Consider the following 16,414-nt stretch of genomic DNA (forward strand, 5'->3'; position numbering starts at 1 on the left):
ACGCCGCCTGCCACACCGTCCTCCTTCTCCTTCCCTCTTCCCTTTGTAGTCAACAGGCTTCCGTCAGTGGTGGTCGACTTCACTAGTCCTCTCAAAGCCAGCGCAGCATCGCGCCAGGCCTTTCTGTGAATTAACCATCCCTGTCCACAGCCTCGACATTCCTGGACCTCAGCGACATGCGTGATCCGACACCGCGCACGACATAGAACACCCTACCAACACCATCTGTGCATGACGACAACGGGTAGCTGGATTATGACAGACGTCCCGCCGCCCTTGAATGCACTAGTTGCTGCTGCTCGTCAGCAGCACAATCATCACCACCCTCTGTCGACTCAGCCTTTTTCTGTACCTCCCACAGTTTCGCGACGACAAACACAACCGCCCATCGATGACGGCGTTGAAGAGGACGATGGAGAGATTATCTGTATTTGTGGTATGCGCCACGACGACGGCTTCTCGGTGCAATGCGAAACATGCAATAACTGGCAACACATGATTTGTTACTATCCTACTGAAGCAGATCGTCCTGGCGAGCACCAAAAGCACTACTGTTTCGACTGTCAACCGCGTTGGCTTGATGCAGACCAAGCCAAGGAGAGACAGAAAAAACAAATACAGCGACAAGCTCTCGACTCGCGACGACCCGGTCCAAAACATCGTAAAAAGCAGAAGGAGTCGCCAGCCGCCGTCAACGGCTCCCTGCTACAAGGTCGCGATCGCAAGAGTGCCAGTCCACGCGACCAACCACCTCCTGCCAAACGCCCAAAGACAGGTCATCGCCCCTCTGCAGCTGCCAACCACGCCCCCACTGGTCGAAAGCGAAACGGTACGATAACCGCAGCCCGCAGTCCGTCACCGGATTCGTCAAGACCCATCATACCATGGTACTCAGAAGAATTCCTCCGACTGTACTCTCAAGTCTCTTCACATGTCGAGACAGAAACAAATCTCATGAACAACATTGCCGTTACAAACTCATTATCTGAGTGGTTGAAGAATCCGGTCGTTGTCGAGAAAGACACAAACGGACTCAGTCAGAATGACATCTTTCTCCGATGGGATGGACCGTTCGAAGATATGCCAGGTCGACCCGAGGTTGCCTTGCATTGGGAGGCAGATTCAAATTTCACCGATCAGGCTGAGCCTCCAAAATGGCCCTGCTTGACGGTTGAACAGGACATATCGAAGCGCACCTTCATTGGCGAGCTTCGTGGACACATCGGGTACAAGGAGGAATACATGAACGACCCTGAAAGTCGTTGGTCATCGCTGCGCCATGCCGAACCTTTCGTCTTCTTCCATCCTCAACTTCCCATTTACATCGACGCCCGTCAAGAGGGCACCATGTTCCGCTACGTTCGCCGCAGCTGTCGACCAAATACGGAGATCCAGACTATCATCACCGACGGTACCAACTACCATTTCTGTTTCATGGCCACACAGGATCTTCAGTCTGGCGAGGAGATTACCGTCGCTTGGCAGACAGACGACACCATCAAGGCAATGTATGCCGAAAGAGGTGTTGTGCACGGCGACGTACCTGCAGACATCAAATATGCTATCGCCATGTGGGTGTCTAATGTACTCGCCAATTGTGGTCCTTGCGCATGTAACGGCGAAGGTTGTTTGATGGCAAGATTCGATCGACGTGGTCAACCTCAGCCTATCGAGCCCGCCGAGACAGCTACTGCCCCCGTCAAAGTTCCCAAAGCTCGTCGCAAGAAGACGACCAACAACCTCTCGCCTGCTGATCCCAACCGCAACAGCCACAGTCGCTCTGGAAGTGAGGCTCGAAAAGTCGAAGTCGATGATGATATGACAGATACTCGATCTGTGTCTGGTTCTCTCCGAGGCTCAGCCAGTCGAGACATCACTCCTGGCACACATTACTCAGCTGTTGTACCCGAGATGTCCGAACGTGAAAAGAAGAAGCTTATGCGCGAGGAAGAAATGTTTCGACGACAAGAGGAGGAAAGTGGTCGACAGAAAAAGAAACGTCACAGTGGTGCCACCCCTTTGCTACCACAGAGCAGTTCTTCAAAACAGCAATCTTCAGAACCTTCTTCTTCACGTCGCGGTACTATTTCCAAGCGGCCATCAAAACCTGTGAAGTCAGGCAAGCAGTCTTCCGACATTCCCAAGCCGGTCTATGTCGATTCCTCGGTTCAATGCGACATGGACAACGATGATCCCCCTGGACCGCCAATGCCGACGCCACCAAAGAAGAAGCAGTATTTGTCAGTGACGCAACGCCTGCTTCGAAGGTGTGCCTCGAACAACCTCAAGCGAAAGGCCGAGAGCGAGACACCTGAAGATGTACGCACCAACGGAGTTCATCCGGACGAAAACATGGACCTCGACCATGCCGAACAAAGCCCGAAAAGTGTTGGTGCCGCTTCAGAAGCCACTCCACTGTCGCCTGTGTCCATCAAACACGCCGACGTTGATATGACCGAGGCTACACAAGCACGCCCTGCTTCATTGTCACCCGCCTTTGGTCCAGTGGACGCCGATATGCAGGACATTGATCATGAGCCTAATCGTGCTACACCTCCCAACGACCAAGAGCCTGGATCGTCATACAGCTCAGCAAGTCCTTCCACAATAAAACCAGGCGTTCCCTCACATCCGCCCATGGATCCACCACCACCACCATGGCCACAAAAAGAAGCACCCAGTATTGGTGAGGTGCATCCTGCCTCTCCAGAGTTCAAACCTGCCCACCCCGAGATGCATATAACCATGCCTCCGTCGTTGAATTCTGCAACTTCACCCTCACTGGGTACGCAGTCGTCCGCAACCACAACGCCTGGTCTGTCCAATATACCCCTCTTCTCGCCATCCGTCTCTGCGGCAGTCAATCCTAGTCCTGCTAGGAAAAAGTTGAGTTTGAGCGACTACACCAAACGCAACAAAGTGCACCAGCCAAGAGACATCTCTCCTGCTGCCAGTCTGACAGATAGTGTATCAGCCAAAGACAAAGAGAGCATCTTGAATGGAGTCGCCGTCACCGACTCTCCAGCATCGGAGCAGGCAATGGATGCAACAGCGCCACCGATGGGAAGCCAAGATTCAGTAATACCACCAGCTTGAAACAAAAAGATCTTGTAATATAACGAAGGAGTTTTGTCTGAAGAAGGTGTTTTATTTCTCTTCATGATCATGGTGCAACAAAGAGGAGGGACCTACCGTTATTTTTGTGTGGCTGCCAGCGTCTTCATTCTTCTCAATCATAGTTCTTTTGGTGTCTCAACACCCTGACTGTACGATGATTATTCCATTCACTTCCGCTAGCCATTTGTAACGCAAAAAGTCTCGTCGTGCATTGATCTGTGGAAAGGGGAAAACAAGGAAGTAGGAGTTACGAATCGCCAAGCCCAATCAATTTGGCAGGTTCATTTGTGAGATGGGTTACAATGTGACATGACCTAGCCTTCATACCTCAAGCTACACTATACGCTAGCGATATTGACACAAGACTGATCATTCATCATGATGCACTGCGCAGAGTTTGATGCTCCAATTCTTCGAGATACTTCTATATAATCAGGCATGCCTTCACCGTCAGAGATCCAATCTACCGGAAACGAGCCGCCGATATTGAGGCATTCAAGGGTTGAGTCACGAAGAACAATCAGGAGTGGGCTTTGGAAGCACAGAGAAAGAGCAAGCAACTTCTCAGGATTCGTGACTAACAACTAGTAGGCCTTGTCAATGAAGAGTATACATAGATGAACAAACTGCCACTTCCTACGTGAAAATCACAATTCACAGCAATCCCCCACCCTACGTCTTTCTTGATCGTCTTCTAGATCCTTCTTTGCATTCTATCCGGACCTCTTGGTTCATTTTTGATTCCGAGGCAAGACTTGTATAAGGACATGCTCCAACAACTCCCCACAGAGATAATCTCGTCAATCTTCCAGGAGCTCGCGATTGAAACAAGTTGGTTGCAGCGCTTCCACTCCAAAGTTCCTGAGGATGAAGAATTCCGCCAATCTTGCTCGAGCCTGGTCAGCCTATGCGAAACATCCCGGAGATTGCGCTCCATAGCAGAGCCTCTACTCTACCAGACTTACATCAAACCCAACACAATAGAGGTCCCTCTTCAGTTGAAGAACATCCATGGTTACCTGAAGACTTTGCTACAACGCCCAGACCTTGCAAGACACGTCCGGAACGTGTGTATCAAGGCATGGTTTCAGCCTGGTACTTTGGAACATTTACTTACCGACCATGTTCCTGAATTCTGGCGAGAAATGGATTTGGACAGGTTTCCAAGAGAACCTTTTCTAGATGATGGTACATTCGTAGCATTCCTCAGTACCGAACCTAGCCATGATAGTCAAGCAACTCCACAACTCCTCGGTCTCTATCGAGAGCACCTGGAGAGGCTCGATATCAAAGATCAAGAGCGAGGACTATGGTATCGTGCGCTGGAAGTTGGCCAAGAGGATGCAGAGATTACGCTATTACTCTCGCTAACAACCAATCTCGACCATCTAAAGTTGATCATGCCAAACTGGGAGTACTTCGAACGTCCCAACTCGCTGCCGCATTTTACACACATCATCGGAACCAACCTGTTCCTACGTAATTTGACTTCAATATGTGTGCAACCAAATCACACAGGCGAGGGTTTTTATGAGCTGGATGATTACGATCTCGAACGTTATCAAGGATTTCCGTTGTCTTTTCTCCTTCCATTCCTTGCTCTACCTTCGCTCCGAAAGGCAGACATTACACATGCATTCGAGCTTGACATTCTGGAAGAGCTCACACCCACTGAGTCCTTCTCTTCTTGCTTGAAGAAACTCGAGCTCTCATACTGCGCCGTTCATCCCCATGTCTTGCAGGATGTGATGAGTCGATGGACTGGGTTGGAAAGTTTTGTCTGTGACATGCCAGAATCGGATTGGCCAATACATGAGCTCAGCAAGGCTATGTACCTTCACCGGGCCAGTCTCAGAACTATCAAGTTGGATTTCTTCAGCTGGGCGCTTTATGATGTTCAAACCGATGGCCGTTTAGAATATGGGGCAACTGATGACAGTTATGCTAAATCCTTTGGATTTCTTACCAAATACACTGCACTCAGGGATTTGACGGTCAGTGGGTATATGCTACTCAAATTCTCACCGGACCCGAGAATTGATGAGCTACTTCCTTCTGGCTTGGAGGAGCTCCACTTAAAGGGATGCATCGCCTCCTTGCTTCCCTCTTTCGAGTCCTTACTTTGCCTGGTTGAGAATCGCTCAGTGATGCCGAATTTGAGCAAGATTCGCATAGACGATTGGGATCCCCGGTATAAACGTTATGATGCGAATGAATCATGTTTAGAGCGACAGACTCATGAGATAGAAAGCAAGGCAAGGATGAGGCGACTATGTGATGGTTTTAATGCTGCTGGTGTCGCTTTCTCTTTTGCTTATTGCTGGTTCATAGAAGATCGGGTATGATTATTCATGTCCCTCTTGATGGACTTCATCGTAGATAGCGATAGGACAGCATGATTCTCCCAAGAATTTACTAGACATCTACTTAGGCTCAGTATCGCCTTGTAGGATTCTACAAAAGACAATCAAGGTGTTGGTGTGAGGAGCTCATTGGTCCCGAAAAGGAAGTCGCAATTGGTCAGGTTCTGAAGCCGCTCCTACCTGACCTCTCACATTACTCCCGCTCCTGCACTTTGTATTCGTTTAGCTCGTACAGCATACTCTTGCAAAACCATTCGAGTTATCCCACTCTAGATCTGCTATTACCTTATTGCTCAACGATGCGTCTTCGATCACATTCAAAGTTCGCATTCGACAAGCTGCCTCCGGAACTCCGCGTCCACATCCACAGCTTCCTCAAGGATGACAGAGCGACTCTATTTAATGCAATTCGTGTCAACAAAGAATGGTTTCATCGACTAACTGGATTACTATGGCGTGAGCCAGGGTTTGGTGCTCTACTTTGTCCGGCTAAGCGTGGTCGTCGACGTCAATTCTATGCTGACAAAATACGCACGCTCTCTCTGGAAAACTCGCTTGCTGGTTTCCAAAATGGCTCACCAGTACACTGGAAAGACATATTGTCAACATGCGAGATGCCATACCTTGAGCATCTCCAGATCGACAGCCACGACGTAGTCCCCGATGAGTTCTTGTGTCCGTTACTGCGACCTTCGCTGCTGTCGGTCAAGCTCCCGCTTGAACTCAGCGCGTCCGCACTCGAGACCTTGGGCCTCTGTACTCGACTGAAACAGCTTGTGGCCGAAGAAGGTGTAGGAATATTAGACCTGGAATCTTTCATGAATGTTATCATGAAGCTTCCTTGCCTAAACTCAATTGAGCTAGGCGGAGATATCTTCACAAGTGCAAAAATACATCGTCAAGAGCATATACACACCGACAAAGTTGTTACACGTCTACTCAAACATGGGCGTCTTACACATCTTAAGCTTGGGAAACACCTGTCCGAGAGTGATGCCCGGGAGATCTCGAACTTGCTCGACAATACTCTTCCAGGAAATAAGGATCTGACTTCTCTAAGCATTGGTGGACACTATGCTGCACTGAACCTTTTGCTTGTGAACACTGCCATTTCGCTTCGGACTTTGGAGATTACTGTTCCGGGAGGCTATAAAGATTGTGACCGTAACCTATGCGAGGACATTCTACGCTTCACCAATCTGACAGAGCTCACCCTGTGCATGTGGCCAGAACAAGTATTACATCCCAATGACTTGACAGCTCTGACAAAGATGAATCACCTCCAAGTATTCAAGATCACTTCTTACTGGTCAGAAGATCTGCCGGGATCGAGCTGGACTAGTCACGACTTCGACGCATGGATTTCGCACTTTTCAGAGCTACGTGAACTGGAGCTGCTATGTGAGACTTCAGCTTCCTCTGGTACATCTGCCGTGGCTGCTATCGGTCGATCATGCCCAAATCTTGAACGATGTACACTAGGTTGGGCACAAGACCTCAGCACTTGGACGACTCTCGTGAGTGATGCATCGGTCTTGTTTCCCAAGTTGAAGAGGCTCGGCGTCCACATTATCGATGACGAGTTTGAAGAGCTCCACGGTTTTGCGTAAGAAAATTCCTAGTCAAATGACATTTTTGACATCGGACTGATGCTTGTATAGGTCGCCAGAAGATAACTTGGATGACGAGTGGATGCAGGAAGGACTGACACAATTGAAGACTATCCTGAAGCTGGCTCCTCGCTTGAAAACCGTTGCTCTTGTGGACGTAGGTCAGTGGGGCATAAATGCATTACAGACGGGTCTTGAGTCGCTACAGAAGCCTCATTGTGAGGATTGTCGTGTTTGGAACCTGGACAAAGAAGTCATTGCGAAACTCAAAGCAGAGACCGATATGGATGGGGAGACTTCTTGAGGATCGTTCTGAGGACTGCTTGATGGATAAGGCAGAGAGGCTATTGAAAGCACAGGAGACTGGTTTCATGGACCTACCTAGAGGCTGCGAAAGACCAATCATTGGTATCTGATTGGTTAGCAGTACTGCAGATGAGTATCAGAAAGGTATCACGAGCACCAATCCGTCATTTTGCCTGACCCGAATTCAAACTTAACATCAGGACGATTGAACCTATATCACTGAGATCCTGGATCTCGCATTTGATTGTCATATCCTAATTTTGGCTGATGTAGATCATGGTAAATTCATTCTTGTACAAGCACGCCACCTGCCATTCGACAGTCTTAACAAGAAGGAAGGAAAGAGGACGGAGTTTAGACGGATTTGAGCGGGACAACTGCGGTATCGGGCTAGTGCATGTCTAGGTGCTTAGACAAGCTTCAGAACGTCATGGAAGAGATGCGGCGATTGAGTAGTTGAAGCTGTAATACACGACCGAGCATTGATCACACGAGAGAGGCGTTTCTGACTTCTAAGAAGTGAACTCTGGCTGACTTGCCAGTCTGTCCTTTCTGTTTCCAACCACCCCGCACACGCACATCATGTTGAACCGGCAGTGCAGAGCAGCCCTGCAGTCCTCGCAGCGTCTGTACGCCACTTCGCGATACCATCTTGCCGCTTCTTGCAACTACTCGACCGCTCCCTGTCGCATTCCTTTGACACCGCTGTCTCTTCGCCACTCGTCCCTCGCCGCATCGCGTTCGCTTCATACCACTCCTGCCCGCAGGAAAGATGATTCATCCAAGAAACTCGACCCAGAAGAGGAGGCACAAGACCAAGAGAATAAGGACACCAAGGATCGCAAGGACTCGTTAGAACCTATCAAGGAAGAGTCGCGTGCAAAGGAACCCACACCCATCCCCGACGGCCGAGGTGCCTCTTCAGCAGGAGGCGACGGAGCACCAGCGGGCGGTGACAGCGGAAGCGGTGGCAGCGGACGCAAGCGCAAGGGCGGCGAGAAGGGTCTCGTCAAGCCTACCGTGCCTGATGTCTACCCACAAGTCCTCGCCATCCCAATCGCACAACGGCCGCTGTTCCCTGGCTTCTACAAGGCTATCACCATCCGCGACCCCAATGTCATTGCCGCTGTGCAAGAGCTGCTCAAGCGTGGCCAGAGCTACGTCGGTGCATTCTTGCTGAAGGATCCCGAATCTAACACAGATGTCATCAACGATCCTAGCGAAGTCTACGACGTTGGTACCTTCTGTCAAATCACCGGAGCCTTCCCCGCCGGTCATGGTGACGAAAAGGCTCTCCAGGCCGTCCTCTATCCTCATCGCAGAATCAAGCTCACCGAGTTGATGCCCCCCAAGAAGGGCGAGACCACCACTGAAGAAGCACCTTCAGTTGCCACCGCTACCATCGAAGCCGCCGAGAAGCCTGAGGCCGATGTCGAGTCCAAGGGTGACGTGACTGCTAGCTTTGAGGAGTCGCATGTCGAGACTCCTGGCGAGAAGAAGCAGGTCGCTCAGTACGAGCCTACCGATTTCCTCAAAACATGGCAAGTCAGCTTGGTCAAGGTCGACAACCTTGCCGACGAGCCCTTCGATAAGCGTGCTCCAACCATTCGCGCTCTGATTTCCGAGATTGTCAACACTTGCAAGGAGATTGGCAGTGTCAACCAGCTCTTCCGCGATCACGTTTCCGCCTTTGCCATGTCGCAGTCCGCCGCGAACATCGCCGACGAACCCGCCAAACTCGCTGATTTCGCCGCTGCCGTTTCTGGTGGCGAGATGGAGGAAGCACAAGAAGTCCTTACCAGCCTGAACATCGAGCAGAGACTCAGCAAGGCTCTTGAGATCATTAAGAAGGAATACATGAACGCTCAGCTTAGCAGCAAGATTAGCAAGGATGTTGAGAGCAAGATCCAGAAGCGTCAGCGCGAGTACTGGCTCATGGAGCAAATGAAGGGTATCAAGCGCGAGCTTGGTCTCGAAAGCGATGGCAAGGATAAGCTACTTGAAGGCTTCAAGGAGAAGGCTACCAAGTTGGCTATGCCTGAGCCTGTGAAGAAGGTCTTTGACGAGGAGATCAACAAGCTTGCGCATCTTGAGCCTGCTGCTTCGGAGTTCAACGTCACAAGAAACTATCTTGACTGGCTGACTCAGATCCCTTGGGGTAAGCGCAGTGCCGAGACATTTGGCATCAAGAACGCCATGAAGGTACTTGATGAGGACCACCACGGTCTGAAGGATGTTAAGGATCGCATTCTTGAGTTCATCGCTGTCGGCAAGCTACGTGGTACTGTCGAGGGTAAAATTTTGTGTATGGTCGGCCCCCCTGGTGTCGGAAAGACCAGTATCGGAAAGTCTATCGCTCGCGCTTTGAACAGACAGTACTACCGCTTCAGTGTTGGTGGTTTGACTGATGTCGCCGAAATCAAGGGTCACCGTAGAACTTACGTCGGTGCCCTGCCTGGTCGCATCATTCAAGCTCTCAAGAAGTGCCAGACCGAGAACCCTCTTATTCTTATTGATGAAGTTGACAAGATTGGTCGTGGCCACCAAGGTGACCCTTCATCAGCGCTTCTCGAACTCCTCGACCCCGAACAAAACAGCTCTTTCCTCGATCACTACATGGACGTCCCTGTCGATCTTAGCAAGGTCCTCTTCGTCTGCACAGCAAACATGACTGACACAATTCCTCGCCCTCTTTTGGATCGTATGGAAATGATTGAACTTTCTGGATATGTCGCAGACGAGAAGATGGCAATCGCAGAGCGCTACCTTTCGCCAGCCGCCAAAGAGCTTTCTGGTCTCAAGGACGTGGATGTCGAGATCGAGAAGGAAGCCATTGCCGAACTTATTAACAAGTACTGCCGTGAATCTGGTGTACGTAATTTGAAGAAGCAGATCGAAAAGGTTTACCGCAAGTCTGCACTTAAGATTATCCAAGACCTCGGTGAAGATGCCTTTGCTGAAGAGAAGGCACTCACACCAGAAGGCAAGGAAGCACAAGAAGCAGCAGCAAAGGACACTTCAGACGTCAAAGACACACCTCAAGACATGGAAAAAGAGACCGCTGAGACACCACGCGTCGCTCTTTCCGTGCCATCAAACGTAAACGTTCGCGTCACAAAGGACAACCTGAAGGACTACGTCGGTCCTCCAGTCTTCACTGCCGATCGCCTCTACGAAACCACTCCTCCCGGTGTCGCCATGGGTCTCGCCTGGACATCTATGGGTGGTGCAGCGCTCTATGTCGAAACCATCCTCGAATCCGCATTATCAGCACAATCCCGCCCCTCTCTTGAACGCACCGGTAATCTCAAGGCAGTAATGAAGGAGTCAACTTCCATTGCCTACTCATTCGCAAAGGGCTTCTTGGCTCAACGCTTCCCTGAAAACAAGTTCTTCGAGCACGCCAGAGTACACATGCACTGTCCTGAGGGTGCTGTGCAGAAGGATGGTCCTAGTGCCGGTATCACCATGGCTTGCTCGCTTATTTCACTTGCTCTTGGAAGACCTCTGGAGCAGACCGTCGCCATGACTGGTGAACTTACTGTCACTGGCAAGGTTCTTAGAATCGGTGGTCTCAGAGAAAAGACGGTAGCAGCGAAACGAGCCGGAGCTAAGATGGTCATCTTCCCCAAGGACAATCTGAGTGACTGGATTGAGTTGCCTGAGGTAAGCATTACCCACATACCCACATACCCTTTCCAAGAAATAATCATTTGCTAACTTGTGTCAACAGAACATCAAGGAAGGTATCGAGGGCAGACCAGTAGCATGGTACAACGAAGTCTTTGACCTCGTTTTCCCCGGTGTCGATGCTAAAGCTGCAAACAACATCTGGAAGCAGCAACTGAAAAAGGATAAGAAGGACAAGAAAGATAAGGAAGACAAGGATAAAGAGTACGACTCTGACTAGATTCTTGGTTACTTGTTTCTGTGTATAGAAGGTGGGGACCGGCTGGTGTATAACCTGGGCCCAGGTGTTTTGTGTGCGATTTTTGCCAGCGAATAACTTCTTGTTCTTTGATGCATTGTGTATAAATAAATCTCTTCTTCTCTTTTTGGCTTATCTTTCTGTCTGGAATTCCTGCCTCTGGTCGTCTCAATGGTCGCTCGCATGGAAGTTGTGTTTTCCTCAATCGTTCTTGCCCTTTGTGTATCACGTAGACTTCCTCGTCTTCCACCTTGCGCCCCATCGCTGTCACAAACCTTCACACAAAGGCAAAAAGATAACACTCTTCATCCAAAATCGAACACGCGAACCCAACACTGTCCCTTATAATCTCACAGAACCGAATATTCCGCCAGCAAGCAGCGGTGGCCCAATGGCTAGGGCGCCTCACCATCAAACGACTTGCAAACACAAGCGTTTGTCGCCAAGTACCCATACGCACTGACTAGTGTCAGGCGTGACAGAAATGCCCAAACTTGCAAACACAAGGGGTTGGCTTTCAGGTGTAAATCCAGTCGCCTGACTGGTATTGGGTACTTGGATGGATTTGAGGAGATGTAGGTTCGATTCCTACCTGCTGCAGACACTGTTTTTTCGTTTTTGGTTTGCTGGAGTTGGATAGTGGAGTTGCTTGTTAAGTCTTGGTGAGTGATGCTTGTTTTGTCTTGTTTTCGAGTGAAGATCAACATCCAGACACAGCCTCGGTCAATGATTCTAAAGATAACAGCATGAACCTTGATAACCAAGCCAGCAGGTGGAAACAGGTTCCTGGGAGTTCCACCAACCAGATACTCACACAAGTTCGTATGGATTACGATGGATCTACCTCTTGCATTTCCATGCATGCAGTCAGCATGCACGAAGCCTTGCTTGACCGGTCAAAACTACCACCGATGTTCAAGTATCACCACTGTCGCCTTTCTCGTACTCGAGTACCTTTGGGACACTTACTCTTGAATTGACCACTTGATCATGTGGAAATTCACGCAAATCTTTGCATTGCTGATTCGGATCGCAGAAAGCAATGGCTCGCCTCTCGGTCATTCCGCTCCTCATGCCGTGGTGCTGAACCACACCGAGCAAATAGAGAATTGCTATGATTATATCATCGTGGGCGGTGGTACAAGTGGTCTTGTCACCGCAAATCGCCTTACCGAGAACCCACACATAACTGTTCTGGTGATTGAACGTGGCTACCTGTCAGTTTGCGTTTTGTTGCTTCCTTGATCAGGGGAACTGACTTTTAAACAGTGATGGTCAAGACAACGGCACCACAGTACCAGGTCTGGCTGTACCCAACAAGTACCTCAATACAGATACGAGCATCCCTCAACCCGGTCTCAACAATCGCACAGCTCCTCTCTATACTGGTGATGTGGTTGGTGGTGGAACAGTGGTGAATGGCATGTTCTTTGCTCGTGGAGCCAGAGCCGACTATGATGCTTGGGAGCAGCTAGGCAACCCTGGTTGGGGATGGAATGGACTGTTGCCATATTTCAAGAAGGTCTGTTTATATCGTGAGTGGGGTGGCGAATTGAGAGCTAATACCAAGTTCAGAGCGAAACATTTACACCACCAATTGAAGAGGTGCAGGAGATGTTCCCTGGACTCATCTCGACTGACCTCGAGCCTCATGGTATTGACGGTCCCGTAGGATCCAGTTTCTCGAACTATCAATATCCAGTCATCAGTAAGACACTTCCCCTTATCTCATCGAATCGAAAACAAGCTGAGTTTCTCCTTCTTCTCACTCAGAAAACTTCTTCGCTGGTTGGAACAGCATTGGTGTTGCCTTGAATCCCCAACCAAACAATGGAGAAGCTACTGGTGCCTTCTACAGCACAATCTCTGCATATGCGAAGAATCAGTCCAGATCACATGCTTCAAATGCTTACTACCGTCCTATCGCCAATGTGAGGAAGAATTTGCATTTGGTTACTGGATATTTGGTTACGAAAATTAACTTCAATCAAGAGTTGAGAGCTGTTTCTGTTGATGTGAGTGATACTCGCTTGTTTGCCATCGTGTGCTGATTATGCTTGGCTAGTTCATGTCCAGGGCTACGAACGAGACTAGCACGGTCAAAGCAGGACGCGAAGTCATCATGGCAGCAGGTGCCGCTCGCACCCCTCAGATTCTGCAGCTTTCGGGTATCGGACCCGGGCCGCTGTTGTCGAGCTTGGGCATCGAGACTATTGTGGATCTACCAGGAGTGGGTAGCAATTTCCAAGATCAGCCAACGCTGTATATGGAATTCAGCTGTCAGTATTCTCGTGTTGGCCAGTGATGAGGTGGTACTGACACAAAGCAGATGGCAACTATACTTTTCCAACCCCTGACTGGGTTTTCTCGAATGCGAGTTGGGCTGCTGAGCAACTGGAAATCTATTACAAGAATCGCACAGGTGGGCTCAATCAATCTGCTTGCCCTCATGGTAACTGACAGAGACTTGCAGGTCCAATGACAATACCTTATCTGGGCGGCAGCACCGTCGCCTTTCTCCCCTTCCAAAACGTCACATCCCAGTACCGTTCCCTCATCAACTCCACGTCGTCAACAAATCTTTCATCCACGCTTCTATCCACTGACTATACCATCATTTCTGGCTACACCGCTCAGACCAAGATCCTGGATGCACTCTACTCATCCACTCACGCCGCAGTAGCAGAGATAGCCTGGGAAGGCGGTGACACCATCCCACTCGCCATGATTCGCCCATACAGTCGAGGCGCCATATATATCAACACCACAGACCCTTTGGCAGCCCCTGTGGTCAATTTCAACACATTCTCACATCCCATGGATATGGCCGTGGCAGTTGCTTCAGTCAAAAAGATACGCAAGTGGACTTCTTCGCCACCCATGCAAGCTTTGGGAACTGTAGAGACTTTTCCAGGTAGGAATGTCTCGACTGATGCGCAGATCGAAGAAGCAATTAGAAACGCAGCGGCGAGTTCGTGGCAGCATCCTTCATCTACAACGGCGATGATGAAAAGAGAATGGGGTGGTGTTGTAGATGCTCAGTTGAGAGTATATGGTACAAAAGGCTTGAGGATAGTTGATGCGGGTATCTTTCCTATGGTTGTCGCTGGGCATAGCAGTAGTAGTGTCTATGCTGTTGCGGAGAAGGTGAGTCACTCTCCCGACCAGGAGTCAGAAATCGAAAATCTTACTGACTTTTGACATAGGCAGCTGATATCATCAAGGCGACTTGGGAGGAGGTTGCCCCAGGTAGTTATTTCTGTGACTTTTCGCCGGATTCCGAACACAGCGAAGAACGAGATGTAGACTATAAAAAGGCACAGTTGTTTCGGCAAGTAGAAGCATGCTCACGGAGAGTCTAGATAAGCAGCTGAGATTATCGACCCGTTTTATTGCTCGACGATCCAACAAGCGCTGCGCCGCTGTTCTCGGCTGATAGAGCAGGCGTGCTCATGTCGAAAGATTGTGGTTGGGGAGTTCAAAGGGAGTGGTCGAGGTCGTGGGGAAAGGTTTTAATAGATGAGAAGATCACATGCTGATCGTGTGAAGCTTGTCATGTGGAGTGACTACGAGAGGAACGAAGGAGAGCAGAGTTCGTAAGATTAAAATCTTAGCCTCGCTCACTTACATTTCCTGTGGAAGCGAGCTGCCTTCACCGATGGCGTGCGCAGACTCTCTGAGTATTTCTAAAGACCGGTGAGATGTGTAAGGTGTGGTGCTGATGTTGTTGTTGTCGAGGTAGTTCAAAGAGAAGAGATATCAAGAAAGAAATTGGTAAAGTCGGAGGGATGTGCAGTGACTGTGACCGAAACTCCGATAATTGAAGAGATGTATTCAGCTCTCTTCGCTCGTCAAACTTAGAAAGTCTCAAGACTATATGTTGACCGTAGGTGTGCATACCATCTCCTTCTGATGTTAGCCAGTCCGAGGATCGGGATGGACGCGGGAATTCGGAATGGGTAGCATGGGATGATGGTTTCATATGTTGACCGTAGAGTCTGCTATACACTTTACCTCCTTTCCTCCACCAGAGTCGCAATGCCGCATGCTCCATCTCGAAGGACTTACCTTAGAGAGACTCCCCTGTGAGAAACATCCTCTGTCGTTAAGGCATGTTCCATATTTGTTGACCTTTTGCGCGCACGCCGAAGCATACTGAGAACTTAAAGAAGAAAAAGTCGTTGAAGTTGAAGTCGCCGAAGGTCGTTCGTCACCAAGGCTTCTGTTACATGCAGTTTGGCATCACAACTGCTAAATTAGTGTCAAGGCTTTTGTCCAAGGAGATAATTCATCGATCATGGATTTCAAGCAAAAGGTCGCAAGGTCCTTTCATTGGACTACTCGCCGTCGTCGTTAAGCATCGACTCGGCAATACAAAGAAATGGAAAAAATGTATCAACTGCCAACTCAGCATTAAGATCTTTGTCCCAGAGGATAATTCATCAATCATGGTTTTCAAGCAAAAACTCGTAAGGTCTTTTCATTCAGCTGATCGCCGTCGTCGTTAAGCATTAATCTAGAAATACAAGCAAATAAGGCCTTGTTCTTACCTACTACTCTCCGTCCACCTCCTCATCATACTTATCATCCCCGTCCTCGTAGTCTTCGTCACCATCACTGTCCTAATTTCTCCTTCCGCTACTTCTACGCCGTCTCTTTGCTCCATGCTATTAACCATAGCTCGATCTGCCGCCTAACTTAACCCGCTTGCCCAACATTTACGTACGCCAAGGCCTTATAACAGAATCCGAATAGACTTGCATGTTATATCCGATGTACCTAAGGCTATAGAAGTTGGCGTAAATATGCTCGCTTTCACGAAGACCGCCTTCTTCCTTATATATCTCGGCTCTTGCTAGATAGGTACCACTTGTCTTTATCTCCTTAATAATCATGTGTAAAGGACCATAAAATATCTAATATGTCCTAAGGAAGTGATCGAGTCTCTCCTAGTTAACTAACCATGCGTCGAGACTAATAAGAATTACAATCGGTTTACGTGCGCTAACGATAGCGTCCCTAATTTCGTTTAACATAGCGAAGGAATATCTTTCTATCGATAAAAAGTCTTGGCGCGGTCGCTTTACGCG

At 49.3% G+C, this 16,414-nt stretch overlaps 4 protein-coding genes across 4 annotated transcripts; all 4 read left to right on the forward strand.

Moving 5' to 3' along the window:
* Positions 1-255: 255 nt before the first annotated feature.
* M437DRAFT_87103 (uncharacterized protein) lies at positions 256-3,096 on the forward strand (the record flags this gene model as incomplete). The annotated part of the gene is made up of 1 exon (XM_041028584.1): positions 256-3,096. The coding sequence occupies one exon, from the start codon at positions 256-258 to the stop codon at positions 3,094-3,096; it is 2,841 nt and encodes a 946-aa protein (XP_040876938.1).
* A 788-nt stretch (positions 3,097-3,884) lies between these two features.
* M437DRAFT_68537 (uncharacterized protein) lies at positions 3,885-7,394 on the forward strand (the record flags this gene model as incomplete). Its single annotated transcript, XM_041025125.1, has 3 exons — positions 3,885-5,456; positions 5,549-7,086; positions 7,142-7,394. The coding sequence occupies 3 exons, from the start codon at positions 3,885-3,887 to the stop codon at positions 7,392-7,394; spliced, it is 3,363 nt and encodes a 1,120-aa protein (XP_040876939.1).
* Positions 7,395-7,978: 584 nt separating this feature from the next.
* Positions 7,979-11,306, forward strand: M437DRAFT_55351 (ATP-dependent protease La; the record flags this gene model as incomplete). Its single annotated transcript, XM_041022853.1, has 3 exons — positions 7,979-8,782; positions 8,834-11,062; positions 11,130-11,306. 3 exons carry the CDS (start codon positions 7,979-7,981, stop codon positions 11,304-11,306), a joined length of 3,210 nt encoding a protein of 1,069 aa, XP_040876940.1.
* A 1,008-nt stretch (positions 11,307-12,314) lies between these two features.
* On the forward strand, positions 12,315-14,525 carry M437DRAFT_55505 (alcohol oxidase; the record flags this gene model as incomplete). Its single annotated transcript, XM_041022888.1, has 7 exons — positions 12,315-12,541; positions 12,594-12,846; positions 12,900-13,032; positions 13,098-13,339; positions 13,390-13,603; positions 13,654-13,746; positions 13,798-14,525. 7 exons carry the CDS (start codon positions 12,315-12,317, stop codon positions 14,523-14,525), a joined length of 1,890 nt encoding a protein of 629 aa, XP_040876941.1.
* Positions 14,526-16,414: the final 1,889 nt, after the last annotated feature.

Source organism: Aureobasidium melanogenum (genome assembly GCF_000721775.1).
Source record: "Aureobasidium melanogenum CBS 110374 unplaced genomic scaffold scaffold_22, whole genome shotgun sequence".
Taxonomy (NCBI): Eukaryota; Fungi; Ascomycota; class Dothideomycetes; order Dothideales; family Saccotheciaceae; genus Aureobasidium; species Aureobasidium melanogenum.